This window comes from Macrosteles quadrilineatus, unplaced genomic scaffold (assembly GCF_028750875.1).
Source record: "Macrosteles quadrilineatus isolate MER2022 unplaced genomic scaffold, UCM_ALF_1.0 Scaffold_4__1_contigs__length_99947679, whole genome shotgun sequence".
NCBI classification, from domain to species: Eukaryota; Metazoa; Arthropoda; class Insecta; order Hemiptera; family Cicadellidae; genus Macrosteles; species Macrosteles quadrilineatus.
Window position 1 is genome coordinate 41,207,329 of NW_026542597.1, and position 26,045 is coordinate 41,233,373.

At 35.4% G+C, this 26,045-nt stretch overlaps 1 protein-coding gene across 15 annotated transcripts in view; it reads right to left on the bottom strand.

The window, feature by feature from the left end:
- LOC128991400 (insulin-like growth factor 2 mRNA-binding protein 1) overlaps nt 1–26,045 on the bottom strand; it is a 73,341-nt gene that overhangs the window by 33,983 nt on the left and 13,313 nt on the right. For 9 of the 15 annotated variants that reach the window (XM_054414231.1, XM_054414237.1, XM_054414235.1 and 6 more), the window contains exon 3: nt 2,392–2,460. The exons of 4 other annotated variants lie outside the window; for them this stretch is intronic. In XM_054414231.1, coding sequence (XP_054270206.1) covers nt 2,392–2,460 — 69 coding nt within the window. Of the gene's footprint in view, nt 1–2,391; nt 2,461–13,091; nt 13,124–26,045 lie in introns of those variants that run through there. 2 more of the 15 variants (XM_054414238.1, XM_054414236.1) reach the window with 1 other exon arrangement.

Genomic DNA, 26,045 nt, shown 5'->3' on the forward strand with positions numbered 1-26,045 from the left:
GGACACAACGAACCCATAAAAATAGAATTAAGGGTGGAAAAATTTAAACCTTGATGTCTTATGTAGTTGGGATATAATAATTTCATAATATTTATAGCTCTGTTATTTGGCTTGTTCAGTTGATGATTTTTGATGATATACTACCTAAGTTACAACAGTATTAGTGGTTATTCCAAATGTTTGTAAAAGAAACATTCAAAATCCCAGGCCTCATTACAAACTAGCTACCTTTAATTAAAGAATAATTAGCCCAACAAACCTTGAGAAACATTTTTTATCTAGTTCAACGAACTGTAATTTTATTGGTCCATTTTTTCATAAAAAAACTTGTCTCTATCCAACAGAATACAACAATTTATGCCATTTTAAGAAATGCATTTGAACAAGAGCGAGTTCAAAGATTTTATCCTATAGAACTTAGATTCTCCTTTATTAACAAAAACCTATACACCAAAATGAATGTTTTAGTAAATTCCCTAATGACAATATAGTTCTTTTATTCAATAAAACCTATGTATCATAAATAGTTCTGAAACAATAACAAATACAGCTTTCGAACATAAGTAAAACTAAGACTAAGAAAACATCTTTTTTATCCATGCAACATTTAGTTAATGAGATCCCAGAGATTTCTAAAACTACAGAGCCCTACTTAAAAATTACATTCGATGATAGAACCTCTATTCCACATTCTTTGCAGTTATGGGTTTTATGGTTACCATCCTGCTACAAACATAATTGGAATCATTCATGCTTAATATCTTCATCATCATGGGTTGCACTAACTGTTCTGGGGAGCCTCGTGAAAGCTCCAAAGACATTTTACTGGGTTTTCGATATTTACACATTTAGAAATTCATATTATGACTGAAGGAGGCATTCTTTGTTAACTAAACATTTATAAACAATTTACTGCTATTTCAATTTGTTATAAGACCTGTAATGGTTTGTCTATTTTTTTCTATTCGATGGGTTTCGATAGGTTTAAGATAGTCCATGTTTTTAGTTCGCTTAAAAACCTTTTACCAACTCAGCACCCTGTGCAGGCCGGGCCTACTTCTTGCACAGCCATCAGGCTATACTGTTTCAGATTAATAAAATTTAAATGTTGGTTATAAAAAGTAACGTTAATTAAGAACCAGCAAACGTTTTAAACTAAATTAGTTTAAAAGTTTTTAACTACTGTAACTTACTTTAAACTAAATACACTGATAGCTAGTAACAACTCATTATTGGGTGAGGCTGTGAAATAACAAGCAGCAATGTTGTTCACAAATTTATCAATAAGATCAATCAAATTTAAAAAAAATTGATGTTAAACAAGCAGACTACCAGCAAATCCTACCGAATAGACTGCTGTCGAGTAACAATCAATGTTAACAAGTTTTAGGCTTGGCACTTCATTGTTTGACATGGTGTAACAATACACTGTTTCCAATCCAACAATCGTCAGTATGTGGGATCCTGCCAAAACATTCTCACTAGCGAACAACACTGAGTTTTCAACAGCAAAAGTAAAATAAGGACTCCAAGTTCAAGGCAAAAGAATAACAATAATCATAGGTACTGGAGGTGAAATAAACTCAAGTTGTGAGTTTAAAAACATTTGTCAGTGACGCGGCATGAATTCATCAACGACAATGCAAGATCTACCTTACAACAGTAATATGTTGAAACCAACAATTATTTTCTATACCTTTGTTTATCTCAATATTCTACAATTCAGTAAGCACAATAAATGACTAATGGTATGCCTGATTATAGGATACCATTATAGCTATGAACAAAAAAATATCATAAACCAAAATATTTAATCATCTCAAAATTTAAACATTACCAGTAGACTATTTATGAAAACTAATGTTCTATCAGTGCAATATTTAAGAACAAAATACTATGTCACCCTTCTTTTTCTAATAAAACCTACTTGGACAAATAACTACGACACTAAATAAAAAAAAAAACTACCTTACATAGAAACTCATGCAAGATTTTTGCTTTTTGAGGAAAACATAAACTGTAGGTCATAAATTACAATTATATCGACTCACTTTTTACAATGTAATACATCTATGCAAAATTATTAAAAAGGAACTCTCTTGAAAAGAATGGGTTCGGTCCTTTCTTACGTAGACAACAACTGTACCTACACTGAAAACTTAATTAGTGTTCCTAGTAGGTTTGAACAAAAAATTTGTTTCTATGCACTCAATCCTTACTTGTAACAGCTTACTCCCAGATCAATGTTTATATATCTACCATCCACACCTGTCCATAAAAACTAAGCAACCTTTTAACAAAATATTTAGTCTGAAAGATTAAGTACCTAGAAGGAGGTAACAATTAGCCAAGTCTTCAAGTAAACTTTTCATTTATATCTCATTCCCTTACCCTTCAGTCTTGGTAAGATCTTCTCGTTCAGATCTTCCACGATTTCCAGGGCTAGTGGTAGCAGATTGCCTGGAATCACATTATACTCATTGGATTTTTGGCTCGCTGATTTTGGAAGGGATAAAATAATTTTAACAGGGTCCTGATCTGTCAAAATGTGTGATCTGAGTCTTAAACAAACATATTTGAAAATTTCTGTTGTAGACGAACAACAACATAGTCAAATAATACAACACTACCCTTACTGTAACAAGACTGACCAAAAAGCAGCCTAATATCTTGCAGGACGCAGAAGAAACAAAACTAAGAAAGCCTAAAAATGTAGTTTATTTATAGCTTGTTAAACCGTTTATATTTTGACCATAAGCTCAAGATCCTTCAACCCTAGGTAGGGCCTAATTGCAAAACATAATAAATAGAACCACCCCCCAAATAATATTACCTATCTGACTTTACAAAAAAATTGAAGAAAATAGGAGCAAAACACGGCTGAATTAGATACACCACGGGAATTACTCGACAGAGTGATATCCTACTAACGCACCATAATAATCTGCCTGAGCCTCTTCAGGCAGACAGCCTTTCTCTTCCTCTTTTTAAGTCAAAAATTTATAACTGGCTTGCAGCTAACCCATTCTACTCAGTTAAGGACTTCATGAAATATAAAATTAAAGCGGAATCTTTCATACTATAAATTAAGAATTCTCAATCGTTATTCTCATTCTTTGTTATGGTACCTATAGATATGAACATGTTTAGTAATAATATTTTATTTATGTAATTTGTTAATGCTTATTCCATGTACAACTTGGTCAATGGCAATAAACTTTCTTATTCTTATACAGCCAAATCTACGCATCTGTGGCTGCTAAATCCTAGTCTAAGCTTCGCCTCAGTCTAAGTTGGAGACATTGCTGTTAAGTTATCACTTTGACAATATTATTTTTAATTTCTCTTCAAAAGTTCTTCTCGATTCTGTAAAATTTACGAAACAAGATTCTAAACTTTATAGGCCCAGTTTGGATCTGGTTACCAACGGTGGTTGTAGTATAAATTAGTACGACAAAATACACAGCATATGACTATACTTTTACTGTTAAGATGACGTCAATTTATCTAAAAAATCTAAATAAATTTTCCTAAAAGTTTATCTAGTTCAAATAATGGATATCGCATAGTGCTTAAGTAAGGACTGAGCTAAAGCAATAATTTATATAGCCTATTTTACAGAATTTATTTTATCATAAAGCGTATCATAAAGTGGTACCCACAACCATTTTTCATTATCAATTACTGTACCTCTCGCCTTAGCCTTCCTAGTTATTTAACTCATAAACACAACAGAACCAAAATAAGCTTTTTAAAAAAATAAAAATTCAATGAAAACTTTATATAAAGGATTGCGCCATTTGTAGTCCATTCAGTACTTGGAAATATGTTCCCACCACAATTAACCCTATTTCCCCACCATTGTTGAAGAGGCTGTCAGGGGTACAGTTCCACCTAAAACCTACGCTAACTTATATTGACGGATGCCATTTTAATTCTATATAAATATCGACTTCACAATTTCATTCTATATGGATAATGATTTCCTGTTGTTACGAGTCTCCTCTCCTCAACTTTTAAGAAGAGGGCTGCCACTCTTTTAAAGTGTGCTGGGACATATACATATGTTAGGTTAATTTTTATTAGTTTACCTTCTTATGACAATGACAAACAAAATATCATTTACAAAATGTGGTCTTTTTATATTTAGGTCCTAAACTCATTAAAACTATAAACTAAGTTAAGCCAAACTGAACTTAACTTACCGTACTACTCTAGCCTAACCGCCGCAGAACAGTGTAAAAGACCCATAGAAGTTCATATTCCGTATTCGATACATACGAGAGATTATCTGTGAAAACGATAGATTTAGGCCTAGCGTATTGAACTAATATTTCATGTAATAATATATTGTAGGTTCACTGCCGAAGTGTACCCGCTGTGGGTTCTAGTTCCGCAGAGAATCCACAATACAAAATCAGATAGAATATTATTTTAATATATAGGCCTACCGTACCTTTAAAGTATAATTTGAATCCGATCAATTATTTTTATATGTAGGTAATATATAGGGTTATTAAGAAAGAATGGCGCAAACCATAACGGATGGTACATCTGTTTCCGTGATTTCAAACAGCTGATTGTTTGTTACACAAATGGAAAAGATGTGTTTATAAGTTTTTTTTTGACAAGGTTATGTTTTGTCCCAGTTGGTTAGTTGAGTACCACGAAGCCTGCCCAAATGGGTAACTACAAAATCAAGAAAAGGCTTTTATGTTTTACAATTTGCTTGTACTAATGCTATTGTTGGTGTTCAGTGGAACTTTCAGACCAAATTTAGGAGGGAGGCAGCTGATCAGAACTGCATAGCCTTTTGGAAGAGGAAATTCAAGACCACAAGTTTAAATTATTATAGGCTACTAAGATGTCTGGGTGCCGGGAAGAGTTTGGGCTTACCTAAGTTAAGACCTTGCCAGACGCTGTGGAGAGAATCAAAGCTAAGTTTGATTGAAATCACAAAACCTCGACAATCAAAGCTGCTAGGGTACTTCACATACCGGTACCACAGTCTACGGTTTTACGCAAGTGTTTGAGACGAAACCCGTACAAACTGCAGTTATTACAAGCATTGAAACTTACTGACAATGCAAAACAAATACATTTTAGTCATGATAGCTTCAGTTCTTGTTGATATTCTTCGATTTTGTTGACAGGCTTTGTCTGGTACTCAACCAAGCAAATGACACAAAATATACCTTAAGTAAAAACATACTTATACACACACCCTTTCCAATAAGCTATTTGAAATCACGGAAACAGAAGTACCGTATCGACCGTTTAGTTTTACGCCATTCTGTAATAACCCTGTATATACCGTAATACCGTAGCGATTTATTTATTGAATATGAATATTTTTAGCTAGGCCTATCTCTATAGGAGATTTTCAAGAAGACTCTTCTAACTTACACTGTTCTGCTGCAGTAACGCAGGCCTATGGTTAGTTCAGTTTATTTAATTAAGATTTATGGATAGGATAATTTATGATTAAAAACAGATTCCATGATATAAAGCTTAGGCCTACCTATTGTAACTTGCATAATTTTTTACACAAAGGCAATTTGTATTGTTTGTGTCCTGTTTCCATGAGCATAGAAATGGGAAATTTTCTAAATGGTAGCCTAGCCCACCTTGTTTGTCTTTAACTTAACTGATTTACTGGATATAACAAAAAAGTCGTAGGCCTACTGTAAAAGTGGCAGGCGGCCCTCTTTTTGAAAAGACCCATAACTTTTCAGAAAATCAAATTTACCATTCATTAAGTTTTTGGTGATTGAATGAAATATTTTTAAAAATTTTCCATATCAAACTACCATCCTATATGATAATAAATCGTATGTTCTCTGCGGAACTTATGTTAATCCATGTTTACTGTAATTTGTTATAACATAATACAGTACGTTAAGCCTAGATTCTAATCCTAATGATAAAAGAAGGTGAAGAATTGACTGAGACGGTGGAGTCGTCCTGTAATCCAGCTACTAGGAGGTCACGGATTGTAATCTTTATAGGCATGCACTGTGGATGTGATGTTCCCTGGTGTGGATTAATGTACGCACTACAGTAGTTAGAACTACCACTATCCGCAGTAGGCTACTATCCTGATAATTAGACCAATTTGTTAATTACAAGGAAAAATTTGGTTTGGATTGTGTTATAAAACTGCAGGTCCCTTAGTTGCCATTGGCTGTATGGGCAATTAATTAACAGCTGTGTCTAGGTAACATGTCGGCCTTAATCACTAACAAGACAACAAGATCACGCCACTCATCCTCCACTCATATTTGGGTTAAAATATGCACATAGAGGTGTCCCCATCTTAAATAATTGAAGCTGTCTTTCCTCCAAGCTGGGTTAAATTAGTTGTTGTTAAAGGTCTAAATCACACACATCAGCTCTGCCACGTCACAGTTCAGTCACATCAGTTAAACTAGTGAGTTTATGTCACAGTCAGAACATACAAGTACCTTATTTTTCAATGGATTTTCTTTCGCACTATCTAGGTAGGTACACTCATCCGGCACAGTTCTGAAGCAGGTCAGTCAGTCAATTTGACGGTGTCCATCAGTCGGTATCAGATTTCTTCCATCGATATTATTTTAAGATTGTTCAGACACCTGACAGTCATGCGATGTAGACCGATGTGTTTGACAATAACTGTGTTTAGGCCTATATTTAAAGTACCGCACCTAGGCCTAAGTTAAGTTAAGTTACTGTTTGTAACAATCATCAAGGATGATGACAGTTTGATGGAATATAATGTTCTAATAAAAGAATTCTAACAGTAACATCACTTTAAATAAAGTGACAGAAGACTGACTCAAATGACAGACAGTTGACCGAGGAGTTGTGGAGACAACCGAGGCTGAACTGTGGCGTAAACTTAACTATGACTGGACTGATGAATATGAATCGACATTAAGTTTACGTAATTGGGTACAGTTTCTTAACTGGGCTATGCTAATATCGATTGAAACTATCGATTCGATTAGTAAACCTTCATGCGATTTTTTCGCCATCAGCAAGTTTGGTTGGTTAGGTTAGGTTATGATGGTTTAATTTTATAATAGATATATTCAAAAATATCAATTATTAATCAATATTTTCAATTCAATAGTTTCAATCGATATTAGCATAAGTAACTTAGCCCAGTTAAGTTAAGAAACTGTACCCTCTAAAATCAATAATAGCCCAAGTTAAATGGTTTGGTAGGCCTTAGAAAAAAAATCCTGTGAAGTACCATAACCTACCGAAATTTTTAGGTTAGATTTCGTAAAGATACCTAACTTATTCTCATGTCTGAGCCTGAGTCTTTTAATTGTGGGGCTAGACATTGAGATAATTTATCTATATAACAACCAGGACACCACAAATAGGCTAAATAAGTACACAGAAGGATTAATGCCAATTCATATTCAGTTCAGCCATGATGCAAAGAATTGAGTTTTTATAGCCTAGTAGGTCTAATAAATAACCTTATTTGGACTAGGTACCTAACTTATGGGTAACAATTCTTAAGTATATTTAAATCAAATACTCACTGACAACAGCTTAGTGGTATCGTAGGTTAAGTGGTTAATAGGTTAACCAAAACAGAAAAAGTTAAAAAAAACACGATTTTTTAATAACGATCAAGAAAAAGCTGGGCGTTGCCTTGAATAACCACACACGTCACAAGTTCTCAAACAAGATAAGAGCAATTCAGAACTTGAGTTGAAAAATAACAAATAACAAACATTGATACTACTTATCAGGTACACATTAAAATAACAATAAAAACACCAATTTTGAATAGGCCTACACTGTAATAACAACGCCCTACATTTTTTAACGTCCGAGTTAATATGGAAGAAACACAGGTTTAGACGGAAAAGAGTACAAAAAGTAAAACCAGTTTTGGGCCAGCCACGCACAGGCCTATGCCGGCCGGCAACACTGCTGCCAACGTAACAAAATGAATTTGTCGTGCTCTCCTACAAAAACTGTCGTACTTTTTCTGGCGTCAGTTCAGAGATGCCAACATAACAACAACTAAATGTTAAATTGTAAAAATATGGATCAACAAGACATTGATTGGTGTAAAAGACGATGGATTTATGGTTTATAAGGAATAAGATGCATTACCGGTAGGTACCTACCTAATTTATGTGTAAGACGACAACAAGTATTTATTATTAATATACTCCGGCAACAATTCTTTCATTATAACGGTTTCATTCAACTACACCGCACGTGTAATTAGTTTGATTACAAAATAAACAAACTTTCCAGTGTTATTTCAAAAGTTTATAAAATTTTTATAATACGAAAATTACAAGCATGAAAACTGTTTTAACTACTAAATAACCAAAGTAAAATATAGTTTGTTCAAGATCCACAGCATGTTGGAAGAATAAAATTGAAGTCGTCAAAGTTTATTTGTCACTTTCACTTAGATCCAGTTCGGTTCATTTGACAAAAATTTAAAAAAAATATATATACGAACACTGCCGAGTACATTAATTATCAAAACGTGCGAATCTCAAGCACACTCTTATTTTAGTGAGTTATCAAAGCTATTTTTTTTTTCATACATAATATTATTGTTAATTAATTACTACTACTACTTAACACGAACGTGTGAACAACTACATGTTACAATATTTATGTTGCACACCCTCGAAGGTTATTTTTTATTTATTTATTTCCCTGAAGACGTATCCCCTATACATAAAAAAGAAAATACAGAGGCAGTAAGAAAGGAAAATACACCCGCCGTAGCAAACCTGCAGACTAAGCGAATTCCCATTTGTATGATTGGATTCAAACTAACATATCTTCTTTAAAATATCACATTTATTTTCTATTTAAATAGAATTAGTTTAACGAGTACTTAGGTTTGCTGCAACATAAAGGGTAAAAAAAATGTTTTTCGTAAAATGTGAATGGTGTAATAAAAATAAAGCATTTTACAAATGTTATCTAAATATATTCATAAACAAGCAAACTACAATAGTTGTTTACTTATACTGTACCGGTACTCCATAAAAATAACATAAGAATTTCATAAGAACATAAGACATTTTTTTTTTAATTTTCTTCATAAATATTAGGCCCATAACAACGCTTTAATATACTTAATTGTTTGTTTGTTTTTTTAGCTCTACAAAATGGTTTGGGAATAAATTGCAAAATTTTTTGTTTTAGGGTCAAAAATGGGGAAACAATTTTTTGCCCCATAAACCCCCGTTCCCATAGTCCAATCATGCTGGTTCGCGAATATTGAACGGAAGTGTTTTTGCATCTTGGGGCCTCAAAAAGAAAAATTAAATTGGTCCCGTGTCTTGGTCTTACCACGAGGCTTACGGTAATAGCTTATTCCCTGTATGGAAATTACAAGAAAACCAGCGATAGGGGATTTAAAGGGGAAATAATAAATATTTACAATATTATAAGGACAATGTAGTAGTATAACAAATTTGGTAGGCTAAATCAATAGTATTAATAGTGCGTACAAGAAGGGTGAGATCAAAACAAATACAATATGGAACTGTGTAATATTTAGAATTGTTAAAACAACAATACTCCCGCCGCAGCAAGCCTGCAGACGAAGCAAATTTACATTTGCATGAATTATTGACTTGAAATTAAATCTATTTAAATAACATTAGTTTTAACGAGTCAAGTACCTAGGATTGCTGCTACCGGGGGGGGGGGGGTAATGAAGTGGTTTTTAGTAAAAAAGCTTAGCGTAAAATAAAATAGATTTGCCAAGTTTGATCAGTATATATCCATAAACAAGCGACTAAAAGAGTTTACTTATTCTCCATAAGAATAACACGGAAATTTGAATATTTTTTAATTTCTCCGTAACTATTAGGCGCATAATAACGCTTCAATATACTAAATTATTTGTTTTTTAAGCTTTCAAAATGGTCTAGAAAGAAATTGGAAAATTTATTTTTTGAGGGTAAAAAACGGGAAATATTTTTTTTTTTTACTCCATAAATCCCCACATAAACCCTGTTCTAATTGCCCTATCATGCTTATTTTTAATTGTGTCAATCTATGACTATTCTAATTTCGAATCATAATAACACTTTCGTTTGTGGAGTAACCTACAGTATTAATGAAATTATTGTATACAAAAAGTAAAAAAAAACTACTAATTTGACCCAACCAAATAATAAAATAGCATTATTATTTAATTCAATTGTATCACAATTTTGTATGAAATCTAATAACAGTCCACCGCTGATTGATAATATCAATTAATATGGATATATCGATTTTAAATCGTTTAATCGTCGTATTTCAAAGTTCTGCAGTTGATTGTTACTCATTCAATGAATCGAATTTCGACTTCTAAAACTGAGTAAGAGATAACTGCAACTTCACTTTGGGAAAATTTCGGAAACATAATTTAAATTTTAGATTAAACATAAAAATGCAATTGGAAGTTCAAAGTTTGTGTAGAAAGCCGACGAGACTGAGACGATGACGTATATCCGTCCTGGACGACCTACAATGACGTGGACGAGTCATGTGATGAATACCCGGAATTTTACATACTCACTACTGTACTGCGAAACACTTACAGTTAACGGTATGAGTAGTTTTAGTCCTCGGAACTCCTAAATTTGTCACTGATTTTAATCATTATGATTTCGTTGGATAAAGTTGTACGCGACCAAGTGTATTCTATTAAAATTTAAAAAGTGTACCTCGTAGAGATTCGCACCATCTGTCCCAGAGATTATGCCTGGGGGTGATATTATTTAGCGAGTCCAAATTCTTTATTGTTCATTTTATTGTGTATACAGTTTATTTCACCGACTATAGTGGATTACTTGTGATTTAAGGTGAACTAAATGTGCTTTACTCGTTAAAATAAAACGCTTTAGGCTTGTAAAACATACAAATTATTAAACTAGGTAAAAACTCAATTATCTTACCCTCCAAGTAAGCCTGGAGTTGATGCGTGTTTTTAGCGAATTTTCCATAGGGAATAAGCTATTGCCGTAGTATTCATGGTAAGACCTTAACCGGGACCGATTTACTTTTTCGTGTTGAGGTCCCTGGATGACAAAAACACCATGCAAAAAGTAGTTTTCTAAGTTATAAGTTGATGTAAAAGGTTTGAGTTTTCTAATGGGTTTAGTTAAAAATATGTTAATCCGTTTCCAGACTTTTTTGTCACCCTGATTATGTGTGTGTGACCGTTAGCACGATATATTGAACAAAAATGATCCGATTTTGATTAAATTTAGTATGAAAGTGTAAATCTAGATCTATTCTAACGAGTTCGCGAACCAGCATGATCGGACCATGATAACGAGGTTTTACGGGGTGGTTTATGAGGTAAAAAATGTGTTTTTTATCCTCAAAACACAAAATTTCCCAATTTCTCTCTAGAAATGTTTAAAGAGCTTAAAAAAACAAATACTTTAGTATATCAAAGTGTTTTTGTACTGTTATTGGTAACGGAAAAAATAAAAAAATTGTAAATTTAAAACTCCCATGTTATTCTTATGGAGAATATTGTAAAATGTCGCAATTTGCTTGTTTATGGATAGATTTTGATCAAACTTGGCAAATTTATTTATTTGATACTAAGCTAATAATATTTTACTAAAAAACAAACTTTATTACTTAGTTTCCTTGTAGCGTTAAAAGTACTCGTTAAACCTAATGTTATTTAAATAGATTTGATTAAAAATCAATTCAGACAAATGGAAATTCGCTTAGTCGGCAGGTTTGCTGCGGCGGGGTATTTTAATTTTATCTCCAAAACATTAAAAAAATGTTTTCTCATTGTTACTATTACTTCCTTATTTATGAATTTTAATGTCTTTATATGTATAGGCTATTATTTATCTTACGCTTGTAACAGCGATCTACATTTGCATGTATTGTTTTTTATCATTGTATTTGATTGCATGTTGCCTGACAAGATCAATTGCACAGTTTTGTTTAAAGAATCTGAATCTGTATATTTACCATAGCTCAAAGGTTTGTTTAGAGTAAAAGTATTAACATATCGAGTAGTGCCGAAAGACAGCTTCTACATTCGTACAAGAGTACGCCATTTGATTTTAAGAATATTTCTAGGGCAGTAAGTTACCACGCTGGGCATTGAGCAGTATTGCTCTGTTACCTATTTTTATCGCTAAAGCTTCTACGCTCAACATAACTTGTAAATACAGTATTAAAATTATTTCGTGTTTTTGAGACCAACAAACGTTTCCGTAAAATAAAATAATTTAATTACTTACAGTTTCTTAAACGAAAAATATATACATTATATTCACTTTCTAACTACATTCGTAAAGACATGTTTGAGAGTTAGCTGTTTCTCCAGTAGATACCTAATTAGGTTTTGAGTTAATTGATCATCGGTCGCAGCTGCTGCTATGTGCAGGTGTTTGTGGCACGAGCAGGAATACACTGTACTCACTACTACACTGTAGCCGATGTATGCCTATATACTTTCAGACATTATGCGGACGTTTTCATTTCGATTAGTAAAACACAACTTACGCTAAAATTATGTAAAACATGTATTTTTTCGTCCTGTTTCAAGTCCAAAAATACACATTTCGTAGCATTTATCGAATGTCAAAGAATTACCGCATGCTGAGTGTGATATGCATATTCTGCATTTCTTTGCGTTGCTGCAAACAATCATAGTAAATAGGTATCATATAAATAGTTTAAATTGAGAATCGTGAATAGAAACCGGCGAGGATCATAATTATTGAGCCGAAATGAAAAATTAAATGAAAAATCCGTTATTTGTCCAGGCAAAATTAGAGCCACATGGTCCTTGCTTACACTACTTAACCTGAAATTGAATGTACCTGTAAAATCATAAAATTTACATAGCTAAGCTATTTTTTATTAACCATGAAACCTTGGAATTTGATAAAAGTAAAAAGTAATATAGTCACGATAAGTTACTAATAATTATAAGCTAATTAACCTAAAAACATGCCAGTTTCTTACCAGGAATGACAACGATTTTATTTAAAACCAAAATAAATCCAGACAAATCATAGATTCTAAAAATACATTAATGTGTTATAATTTAGATTGGATCTTACAGTAAAACTTACTCAAGGAAGTAGCCCATGTCACCTACCTGTAAAAAACAAAACATAATTATACTATATGATTCACTAAAAGTATAATTGATAACATAATTTTCCGTGGCACACAAAATATATATGTACTGTCGGGATTTCAACTCTTAAATTTTGTTACTTCCAAGTTGACGATTCAATTAACTATCAATTTCACAATTTTCCACGGACATTAATTTCATTTTGCCCTACAAGGGCAAAGCTAATCTATTTACTTACATTACTTTGGTTTTAGTGTGCATGCTTATTGACTAAATATATCTGAGCACAGTACAGATTGTTTGAAATAACATTCGTTAGACAAAACCCTAGATAGGCCCTAGTGAATTTTAATTTTTACGCTAAACGAATGTCCTTGAACATATCACTAAGTCGTTTCTATAAAAATCTAGGTTTACTTAAAAAACACTTGGCGATAGGGAAATGCCTATTCATTTAAAATTAAAATAAATATCGTCCTTAACAATCATTGACTTCCACCCATGAATTTTAATTCAAACTGTTATTTACATTAGGCCTATATCAAAATAAGCTTTGTTTATTTAGCAAAATATAATTAGGGGCCTTCAAAATAAAGAAAGGGAAAACGAATGTAATGTAACACAAGTGTGGTTCATATTTACGGTTTCAAAAAAGTTGTTAATAATTCCATAACTTGTTGTCTAGTCAGAAAACAAGGACTATAATAATATAGACTAATAATGAAACCAACACATGGCAATGCATCACGATTTAACCCCAAACTGCATCGTCATCGTGACAATCTTTCTACGAGAAAAACAAAAATATAGTACGATTCAGAAAAATGGTGAGTAGGTTGGCAGCAGTGAGCGCATGCGCGGTGGCTCGATGACGTAACGCGATCGATGGCGGCAAAGCGGGAAACTGCTTCCATGCGGCACGGCGCGACGACGAACTCACGGTGGCAGTGAAAAATATCGTATTACTCCCCGTTACAGGGACACGGGGATGACAGGGCAGAGGGAAATCGACATTCAGGGGCTCGGCGAAAACGAATTTCCAAATTTTAGACAGAATTCGACCACGAGACGAGGCGGGTGGTCGACCAGCCCTTTTTTATCGATTTCACCGGCATCTGAAAACAAATAGCATACTTGAAGGGGTCATTGGCCTTGCACACTTTTGGTCTCCTCCCACCCTCACCTTGACTTGCGACTTCGATTATCGGATGGTAAAAAATATACCTGGGCGTCAATGACAATTTTGGATAAAAATGAACGAGTTACAAATTGGAATTCTGAAATCTAGAGTACATTATTTATAGTCTAAAAAAGTAACAATATAAATCTGCATTTAACCTGATTACAGTTTTTTTTTTAGATATTAATGGGCAAATCATAACCAATCAACATTATTGAAAGTAAAACCTTTTCTAAGTTCAATAGTAAAACATACAGGATGTTTTGAGCACAAGCAAATTTTAACTACAATAGGCGAATTAATACATTTTACTTTCAGCTGTAAAGGATATCAACTCCAACGTGAAACGAAATCCACTTTAACCTCTAGGTAATTAATTAACTCGTATAACACGGTATGGTAAATAAACACGTGATCCTTATTAGTGAAGGCTTCATGTGATACGGTCAATGGGTTCTGCGGATTAAATACCACGTGATATGTATTGAAACCAAATACGACACTAACTTATTTGTGGGAAATCGTAGAAAAGAAAATCTGCGACTAAGCTTTCATATTATAGTTACAATTGTATTTTTCTTTTTCAACGAGAAAGTAAAATTACTGCAAGTTATTTCAAACATTCTGATGAAGAGCTTGATTATGGTACTTCCTAAAGTCACAGAGAATGATATTTTATCTTCCTAATTTTAATAACACCTCTTAACATATGTGCACGATTACGGAGAAATGTCCCCCAATATTTTTACAAACGTATAGAAAACCATAAAACAAAATTTCACTTTGCCATTTAAATATACATGTCACCCATCATCTCAGGAACTCCCTTTTTCGGATAATCGTGGTGGACGAGTCAACTAATATTCTCACATTGTTCAACTTGAATGCACTCTAGTAAACTTACACAAATCGTTTGTCGTACACCCAGTGGTGACACATGCAGTCGTGTTGTGAGCTACGCCTATATCGCCGTGTTCGTGTTCAATGCTGGGTCATATCCTGCACGTGTAGAACACGTGGTTCCCCACTAATGGATGAAAAAGTCCACGAGCGAATACCATAAGTGGCTTCTCGACGACATAAGTTGTCGAGACATAAGTTGTTGACATAAGTTGCGAATAGCATATCGGGCGACGCAGAGCAACGTTGAAAACTCACATGCCTTTTGTTTTTGTGTTTTATAACATGATTGGACAATTGCATTCCTTTGAGGTTCCCCGATATTGATTGTAGAACTTCGATAGCAAGGACACACTCAAACTCACGTCTCAATATAAAATAATTGTACATCATAATCTTATCTCTAACTAGTTAAAGCACTAACATAGCCTATAACCAAAAATACAGTATAAAGAAATCAGAAATCAGAAATATTTATTTGTCATTGGACATTACAAAAATGCATTGACAATTGTCATGTGTATATAGCATGGCTACAGTCAGGCTAGACATTACAACTAACATGTCCAATATGTTAATTTTTTTTTTGGTGTCAGCTCTGTGGATTACCAACAGTATGGAGTGTGATTTAACAATAAATACATTTTGTAAATAAATATGAAAATTTAACAAAGAATAAATTATATGAACCAACAACAAAATACAGATATTAAGATAAAAATTTATTAGACAACATTTCTATGTATTTCCAATGGTTATAAACTTTCTTGTACTAGTTTTAGACTGTACTGTACTGCTTTCACTTTAATTTAAAACCTATGTCTGATATTTTTAGTGTTCAATTGCATGCGACGATTATTAGTGGAATTACGTGTTTATACGATGATTTTTTACACGCCAGACCACTTGAAATTACATCTACACCATATCGCGTTGAATCATTTTGAATCATATTTTGTACCTTGGATCATGAAGGGTGATTTTATTTTGGATCTGTGACATCTAATCAATAGTCAAGTCATATTGATCACAAGACTTATTGTCGTCTGTCATTCGTTAGCTAATTTGTGTTTGTATCGGTTTTATCAATTGCATTATCAAAATGGTTTGCTTACGCGAAAGCTTGACATATTTTTGACATATAACTTTGAATCTGGCGATAACTCGGAGGCGAGTTGGCCAGAGCAGACAAAGAGGAAGGATCAGAACAGGTAAAGGTATGTTGCTTAGACGGGAATGTCTTTAAATGCCTCACATTCCTCTGAGGGCTTCCGAGAAAAACGGGAGGAACGGAGAGCGAAGAGCGAAGAGAAAGATGGAGGGGGAGAAGCGTACTCGACACGCTCAAGTTCGTTCAACTCCGCGTCATTCACAAAATAAGCGTTTATCAAAAATAACACGTGTCATGAATCAACTGCAGGTACCTGTACAAAGCCGACACGAAACTACACGAATAGGAGCAAATTTTTTCAACAAGGTGTATAAACTCTTAGATTACTTTCCCGTTGAGAACTGTGTTCGCTCTGACTTTTGCCAATAGAGAAATATGAATTAAAAAGTATTGTGTATGGAAAATTTAATCGTTGATCTATTATCCAGAGAATTTTAAAAGAATACATTTGTTAAAGAAAATCTTTTTGTGAACAGAAAGTTCAATAAAATTTGTGTGATCAGTTTTAAAACAATTTACAAATAAAGCCCTTTGTTAAATACTGTATCTTGTAACTTCTATGAAGCTATAAGCTTCTACAGAACAATAACTGTGCTTTTGAACACCCCTTTAAACAATCATTAACTATGTTAACGCCACATTGATACATAAATTATATCCAAATAAAGGCTAAACACATTTTATGGAAGCCTAATGTATGTTAAAAATGTAATAATATTTAAAAAAACTAAAGAAAAAAATCTTTAAACTTTGTTATTTTTTTAATCTATTGGCCCTCGCCGACAAGTTTTGTAAACTTGGCGAGGCCATGCATGTAATATATAGAATAAATATACTTGAATTTGAATGTAATAAATTGTAAAACACTAAACAACCCATTTATTTCGTCGCTAAACGTCCAGCCTTGAAAAGTAAAAATGTACCTAATCATTCACAATATTATTCAACTAAAAGTGATTTTTTTTTTATTAATAGTTAATGAGACAATGGCAACAATTTCACTACAATCTGATGCAGTGAAAAACCCATATATTGTGTATTTTTGTGAAGCACAGAGATGGTTCGGGCCACAGTAATAAGAATTCTTGTGTAGTGAGTATTGCGGTTTGCCGGCAGCCAAGTTCGCAGGCGTCACTGCACATGGTGCGTTTTTAAGTTTTTCACATTTCAGAAATAATACGTGAACTTCAGTTACTCCAACCGATAGGCCTATATCCTTAAACGTCCCTGGAAAGGAACCCCAACTTTGTATATACTAAATTAAATAAGGGGTTTCTCTGTAGCATCCTATTTTTACCTGTAATAATTAAGATTCGATTTACATTCTACGATTGATGTGTCATTTTGAAGCTTATGATCTAGCTCAGGGAAAAGTGGTCAAGTAATTTCCTGTAGAGCTTCATCCCGTAGCGTTTGGTATATTTCTAGAATGAGCTTTCAAAGTTACAACTATTTTTAAATGTGAACAGATGATCCTTCGGTTGAACTTTTAACCACAGTCAGTTTGGAAACAAGAGAAAAAACAATTCATTAAAATTATGTGTTGCATTGTTTGTTAGTTATTCCCCAATAAGTTTTGAACCTTATTAAAATGCAAAAATTTCTCACGGGTCTTTTAATCTTTGGGAATTGAACACATGGACCTAGAAAAAGGTTACTCTACCTCAACGACTATTCGGATGCATAGAAATCGATGCATTCCGATACAATGAACAAGAGCAATGTTCCCATCGGAAAAACACTTGGGAATTTCATCGACAGCATGCATTTGCGGAAGCATACGATAACAAATAAAGAAGGTGGTCGGTGCAACACGGGAATAAATTCGTAAAATACAAAAAATAATTCTGCGAGTACACACGAACTATTTCGACAACTACAACGCAGTGCCGAGTACCACTTTCGGTACTGTGGGTTAACTGCAAGAAAACGCTCAATACAGTGGTCAACTTAGAGGAATAATAATTATCTATCAAAAGCGACAATTGACAACATAAATCGGATAACATAAAGTGCTTTAACTATGATTAAAACAAGTTTGCTACAGTTAAAGTGAGGAAACGCTCTATCATCAAGAAGGATCAGATCTATTGATCAGATTGGTAGAAAACAAGATTGCCGTTTCACCCCGCATAAAATCAAAACGCCAAGGACAAAAACGTGGCTTAAACATCTAAATTGACAAGGACAAAAGGCAAGTAACTGACCCTCACAACCCTCTAGTAATTAGGATAGAAGCTCATTACAGCTTGAGAGGTAAAATGGAGCTGGAGGACCAATAAGGGGCGCAGCCTTCACCCCTTGTTGCGTCACTGGGCAGCCATTGTGACGAAGTACTACTGTACGGTGGGTGATCAGTTGGCGAGGTCCTACTGTAGGGCGTGTGATCAGTTGGCGAGGACCTTCTGTAGGGTAGGGTGAATGATCAGTTGGCGAGGTCCTACTGTAGGGTGCGTGATCAGATGGCGAGGACCTACTGTAGGGTGAGTGATGAGTTGGCTAGGACCTACTGTAGGGCGAATGATCAGTTGGCGAGGACCTACTGTCGGGTGAGTGATCAGTTGGTGAGGACCTACTGTAGGGTAAGTGATCAGTTGGCGAGGACCTACTGTAGGGTGTGTGATTATTTGGCGAGGACCTACTGTAGGGTATGTGATCAGTTGGGGAGGTCCTGCTCTACGATGTTATGATCAGTGCGAGACATTCTGATGAACGGTGTGTGATCAGTTGGAGAGATAACTAGAGGGTGCGTGATCACTTAAAGCAAGGTCCTACTGTAGGGTGAGTCTTCAGTTGGCAAGGTCCTACTGTAGTGTGTGTCTTCAGTTAGCAAGGGGATCCTGTGGTATGTGCTCAGTTGGCGATTCTTCTATACCATGTACGGTAAGGGATATCCAACAGTTGGCAAAGTCCTACAGTAGGCCTACCTAGTGTTTCTGATTAGTTGGCGATTCCGAAAGGCATGCGATCAGTTGGCTATACTATACTGTAAGGTGAGAAAAATTGATCAGGTGTAAGAGCGAAACTCCATATACCTCGGTTCCCAGTTCCCAGTCCGCCATGTCACGGCCGTGTCCTTGGAGGGAGAGATAGTTTATTGTAAAATGGAGTCGTAGCCAATGAGGTGAGCTAGGGGGGAGGGGATGCACCTCGTTGCAAGTGCAAGGTGGAGAATGCAGTTCCACCCCTTAGTTGCAGTTTGGGCGCCGAACGATGCACAATGCACATGCATTCGTCTGCAGTCCCCAGCCAGTGCATGATGGCCGGCGCACACGCTGGTTGGGACTAGTCCTGGTTTATGTTATTTTTATGTCCTGTTTTCATGTACTGTATAATTTTTTGGAGTCAGGCACATTAGTTTGTTGCCTATGCATTTAGACGATTTCCATTGTAATGAAGATGACGTTATGATGAGTCCTTGGAGGCTAGCGGCCATCTTGGTTAATTTCAAACAGCTACTGAAGAGATAATTATCATCAAAAAAAGTTTTTCATTCAAAAATAGTTTTTCAAACACCAAAGTGAAAATGATGTACTTATCTAGTATACTGCAAGATTAGAAATGTTGTTTGTTGTTTTGGATGCATTTCCAAGAGAGTCCATGGAGGCCACCGGCCATCTTGGATTTGCCCCCCATAAGAGCAATGTTAAATTTGTTATTTTCAACAGCCACTGTAGAGTTATTTACCACCTTAAAATATTTTTTTTCAAATACCTAAGTGATTGTAATTTAAATATCTAGTATACTGTGGGATTAGAAATTTTCATGGTTGTTTTTTAATTGTTTTGTGAGTTAGAACGTCTAGGCTCCAAGAACTCTTAGGTCAAATTCTAGATTTGTACACGGAAAATGGAAACCCCAATAATTTAGCGACAAATATTAACTTTCCATGCACTTAACCATAACATCTGCTTTGTATAATTCCACAGAGAGTTTAGAAGTGGAGGTCTTTTTCTACATAATTAATGGACTTTGGAGGAATCTTTTATTCGGCGAAGAGGAACATCTACAGTATGGTACAAGTAACGGTGTAGTTGGCACAATATAATGTCGCTTAGTTATTTACATGCTAGAAATAATACAACATAAAAAAGTTCAGTACCAAAAAACTAACTGTGTTCAACATAAACATTTTTACATAATTTCTATACCAAACATCGTAGAAACAGTCATTTGGACCACCGTGGCATGTGTTGTAATTTAAGCACTCTTTGAATTTTGAGTGGACCCTCAATTTCAACACCAACCCTTCAATAGCCGGGTCGTGTGCAAAATGACACCTGAAAAGTGTATACTCTAAACATATTTTATAAAAATTGTATACCTTAGTATTCCAATTTAAATTAAATATGTCAATCGTGTACTTTTTATATCTACCATTGTGACAATTAAATGATAATATAACAGCAGAAATTCTAAGTTTTTTTTTAATTTCCTCCACATTGAAAAATGAACCATGTGAATACGACCCCGAAGTTGTAAAATACAACATTCGCTATCTGTACACAGCATATCAGTTGAGAGGCTGATAACGGTATGTATAGCAAATATTTGACCAACAAACATAACTGTGAGTCCAACTTCGAAGATTTCTTCAAAGTTAGTGTGAAATCGTTGTGAAATAGTCAACACTTTGTGTCCTACTCAATTTAATCATAAGGATTAGTCGATAAATTGGTGAATTTCTCGAAATATTACAATTTTCAACATTCATCGAAGAGTATTTCGAAGAGTATTCGAAGAGTACAGTAACAAAATATACGTTGATGATTATGAAAATGTTTGCTTTCACAGGAACATTGTTCACTCCATAAACCACGATTCAATCGTGTTCGGTACTGTAGTGGAATGAGTGTATACCGGTGAATGGACCCCACCAAGGGAAGAGGGTGGGGGGAAATCAATAAGTATAGTGGGGGTCTTACACAGGCAGCAACCCTGACATCTTGACACAAGACACAAATTGGACGAACTTGAGGTTTAAGGAATTAAAGGAAAATCAGTAAACCTAGTGATCCTCTAGGTCAATAGTGTAAAACTAAGCCAAGTTGGCCTTGAAAAGTTTTGGAAGATTAAACTACAAAAATATGCAGTTTTTCCATTACATTATCAAAATATATTTTACAGTAATTTAGGCCATTAAAAGTTACCTATACCCTGCATTTCAAATGCAGTTGGTGACGCGACGAGGTTTGTGAGGGTTAGAATTTAAAACAATTAAAATTCATTCTTCATAACTTACAAACCGTACGTATACGTATGAAGAAGAACCGCATTTTGAAAAAAGGGGGTTCTGAAACGCCTGGTTGGTTAAAATTAGTAGTAAATCCTAATTTGTACTTTAGTATTTTCTACAAAATTTAATCAAGTCGATCAAGAACTCCCTTTTCAAGGGACAGTTTCTCGAATGAAGCTTTTTACAGCAATTCCCATTCTTTAATGGTTGTGTGGCTTACATCCACACTCTTAACACGCAAAAGGGTTTCGAAAGATATCAATGTAATTTTCAATTAAACGACAATATTTCTTATGGTGTTTGATTGATAGAACTTTACGACAGTTTGGAGGAACTGAACAGATACAAAACATTAACAAGTCTCTTACAGAGGTACCTTTGCTCTCTTATGCGAGAACTTTGGGGCTCCAAGAAGAGAAGTTTTAAGCCCAAATATTTGACTGGACTCAAGATCTTGTGAGGACAATGTCGAACTTTGGAGTCTGGTCAGCCGGCCCCAGCGTGATCAACTCTTATCATTGCGATCCACTGATAACAGGCCAAACTCGTGCCTACGTCAAGTAGCATAAAGTTTACGAGCCTTCCAATGTTATCGGTGTTATAAGAACAAAAGATTACATTCTAGATGGTCAAGTTATAAAATATTGTTGTTAATGAGGCGATTCCATGATTGGTGATTACCATTAGCATATTTACTACTGAGGCTTCTAACGTTACGTATTTAGCAGATAAATTATTGTGTTACAAGAAAAAACCAGTTAACTTTTAATTAGGGTTATCGTTAATAAGAGAGTAAGTCTGAGTGATGAGCAAGACAGTGGTTAGTACGTAAACGTATTGTTAGTGAGATAACTATATTTAAATAGATTTTGTTACAAGTAGATGTTGATTGGGGATGAACGACAAACGTGACATTTTGCAAAGACCAGAGATCCATAGATACACTACAACCTACAACTGTGGTACACAAGGATGTTGTAGGAGCTGTACAAGTATCTGAATGTCACACTGAACTACTGTGACTATCAGGATCTTCACGATATGCTGAGTCATTGTAAAGGCATTCTCACCAATCAATCTCGGAGCAACTGTATCATTGAACCAGTGATTCATAGATACACTACAACTGTGGTACACAAGGATGTTGTAGGAGCTGTACAAGTATCTGAATGTCACACTGAACTACTGTGACTATCAGGAACTTCACGATATGCTGAGTCATTGTAAAGGCATTCTCACCAATCAATCTCGGAGCAACTGTATCATTGAACCAGTGATTCATAGATAAACTACAACTATGGTACGCAAGGATGTTGTAGGAGCTGTAAAAGTATCTGAATGTCACACTGAACTACTGTGACTATCAGGAACTTCACGATATGCTGAGTCATTGTAAAGACATTCTCACCAATCAATCTCAGAGCAACTGTATCATTGAACCAGTGATTCATAGATAAACTACAACTATGGTACGCAAGGATGTTGTAGGAGCTGTAAAAGTATCTGAATGTCACACTGAACTACTGTGACTATCAGGAACTTCACGATATGCTGAGTCATTGTAAAGGCATTCTCACCAATCAATCTCGGAGCAACTGTATCATTGAACCAGTGATTCATAGATACACTACAACTGTGGTACACAAGGATGTTGTAGGAGCTGTACAAGTATCTGAATGTCACACTGAACTACTGTGACTATCAGGAACTTCACGATATGCTGAGTCATTGTAAAGGCATTCTCACCAATCAATCTCGGAGCAACTGTATCATTGAACCAGTGATTCATAGATACACTACAACTGTGGTACACAAGGATGTTGCAGGAGCTGTACAAGTATCTGAATGTCACACTGAACTACTGTGACTATCAGGAACTTCACGATATGCTGAGTCATTGTAAAAGCATTCTCTCTCAAATCAATCTCAGAGCAACTGTATCACTGAAGCATTGATTCAAAGATACACTACAACTGTGGTACACAAGGGTGTTGTAGGAGCTGTACAAGTGTCTGAATGTCACACTGAACTACTGTGACTATCGGGAACTTCACGATATGCTGAGTCATTGTAAAGGCATTCTCTCACCAATCAATCTCAGAGCAACTGTATCATTGAACCAGTGATTCAAAGATACACTACAACTGTGGTACACAAGGATGTTATAGGAGCTGTACAAGTGTCTGAATGTCACACTGAACTACTGTGACTATCGGGAACTTCACGATATGCTGAGTCATTGTAAAGGCATTCTCTCACCAATCAATCTCAGAGCAACTGTATCATTGAACCAGTGATTCAAAGATACACTACAACTGTGGTACACAAGGATGTTGTAGGGGCTGTACAAGTGTCTGAATGTCACACTGAACTATAGTGTGACTATCAGGAACTTCACGATATGCTGAGTCATTGTAAAAGCATTCTCTCTCAAATCAATCTCAGAGCAACTGTATCACTGAAGCATTGATTCAAAGATACACTACAACTGTGGTACACAAGGATGTTATAGGAGCTGTACAAGTGTCTGAATGTCACACTGAACTACTGTGACTATCGGGAACTTTACGATATGCTGAGTCATTGTAAAGGCATTCTCTCACCAATCAATCTCAGAGCAACTGTATCATTGAACCAGTGATTCAAAGATACACTACAACTGTGGTACACAAGGGTGTTGTAGGAGCTGTACAAGTGTCTGAATGTCACACTGAACTACTGTGACTATCGGGAACTTCACGATATGCTGAGTCATTGTAAAGGCATTCTCTCACCAATCAATCTCAGAGCAACTGTATCACTGAAGCATTGATTCAAAGATACACTACAACTGTGGTACACAAGGATGTTGTAGGAGCTGTACAAGTGTCTGAATGTCACACTGAACTACTGTGACTATCGGGAACTTCGCGATATGCTGAGTCATTGTAAAGACATTCTCTCACCAGATCAATCTCGGAGCAACTGTATCATTGAACCAGTGATTCATAGATACACTACAACTGTGGTAAACAAGGATGTTGTAGGAGCTGTACAAGTATCTGAATCGCACTGAACTATTGCGACTATCAGGAACTTCACGATGTGCTGAGTCATTGTAAAGGCATTCTCTCACCAGATCAATCTCGGAGCAACTGTATCATTGAACCAGTGATTCAAAGATACACTACAACTGTGGTACACAAGGATGTTGTAGGAGCTTTACAAGTATCTGAATGTCACACTGAACTACTGTGACTGTCAGGAACTTCACGATATGCTGAGTCATTGTAAAGACATTCTCTTACCAATCAATCTCGGAGCAACTGTATCATTGAACCAGTGATTCAAAGATACACTACAACTGTGGTACACAAGGATGTTGTAGGGGCTGTACAAGTATCTGAATGTCACACTGAACTACTGTGACTATCAGGAACTTCACGATATGCTGAGTCATTGTAAAGACATTCTCTCACCAATCAATCTCAGAGCAACTGTATCATTGAACCAGTGATTCATAGGTACACTACAACTGTGGTACACAAGGATGTTGTAGGGGCTGTACAAGTATCTGAATGTCACACTGAACTACTGTGACTATCAGGAACTTCACGATATGCTGAGTCATTGTAAAGACATTCTCTCACCAATCAATCTCAGAGCAGCCATCTCAGAATAGCCCAAACAGCTAATGGCAACTAAGGGACCTACAGTTTATAGTGGAATCCGAACCACATTTTTCCTTGGTATATACGAATTGGTCTAATTATCAGGATAGTACTGCGGATAGTCGTAATACTCACTAGTGCGGACGTTAATCCACACCAGGGAGTATCCCATCCACAGTGCATACCTATAAATATCCACAATCCGTGACCTCCTAGTAGCTGGATTACAGGACGGTATCATTGAACCAGTGATTCAAAGATACACTACAACTGTGGTACACAAGGATGTTGTAGGAGCTGTACAAGTATCTGAATCACACTGAACTACTGTGACTATCAGGAACTTCACGATATGCTGAGTCATTGTAAAGACATTCTCTCACCAGATCAATCTCGGAGCAACTGTATCATTGAACCAGTGATTCATCGATACACTACAACTGTGGTACACAAGGATGTTGTAGGAGCTGTACAAGTGTCTGAATGTCACACTGAACTATAGTGTGACTATCAGGAACTTCACGATATGCTGAGTCATTGTACAGACATTCTCTCTCTAACCAATTTCAGAGCAACTGTATCATTGAACCAGTGAATCAAAGATACACTACAACTGTGGTACACAAGGATGTTGTAGGAGCTGTACAAGTGTCTGAATGTCACACTGAACTACTGTGACTATCGGGAACTTCACGATATGCTGAGTCATTGTAAAGGCATTCTCTCACCAATCAATCTCAGAGCAACTGTATCATTGAACCAGTGATTCAAAGATACACTACAACTGTGGTACACAAGGGTGTTGTAGG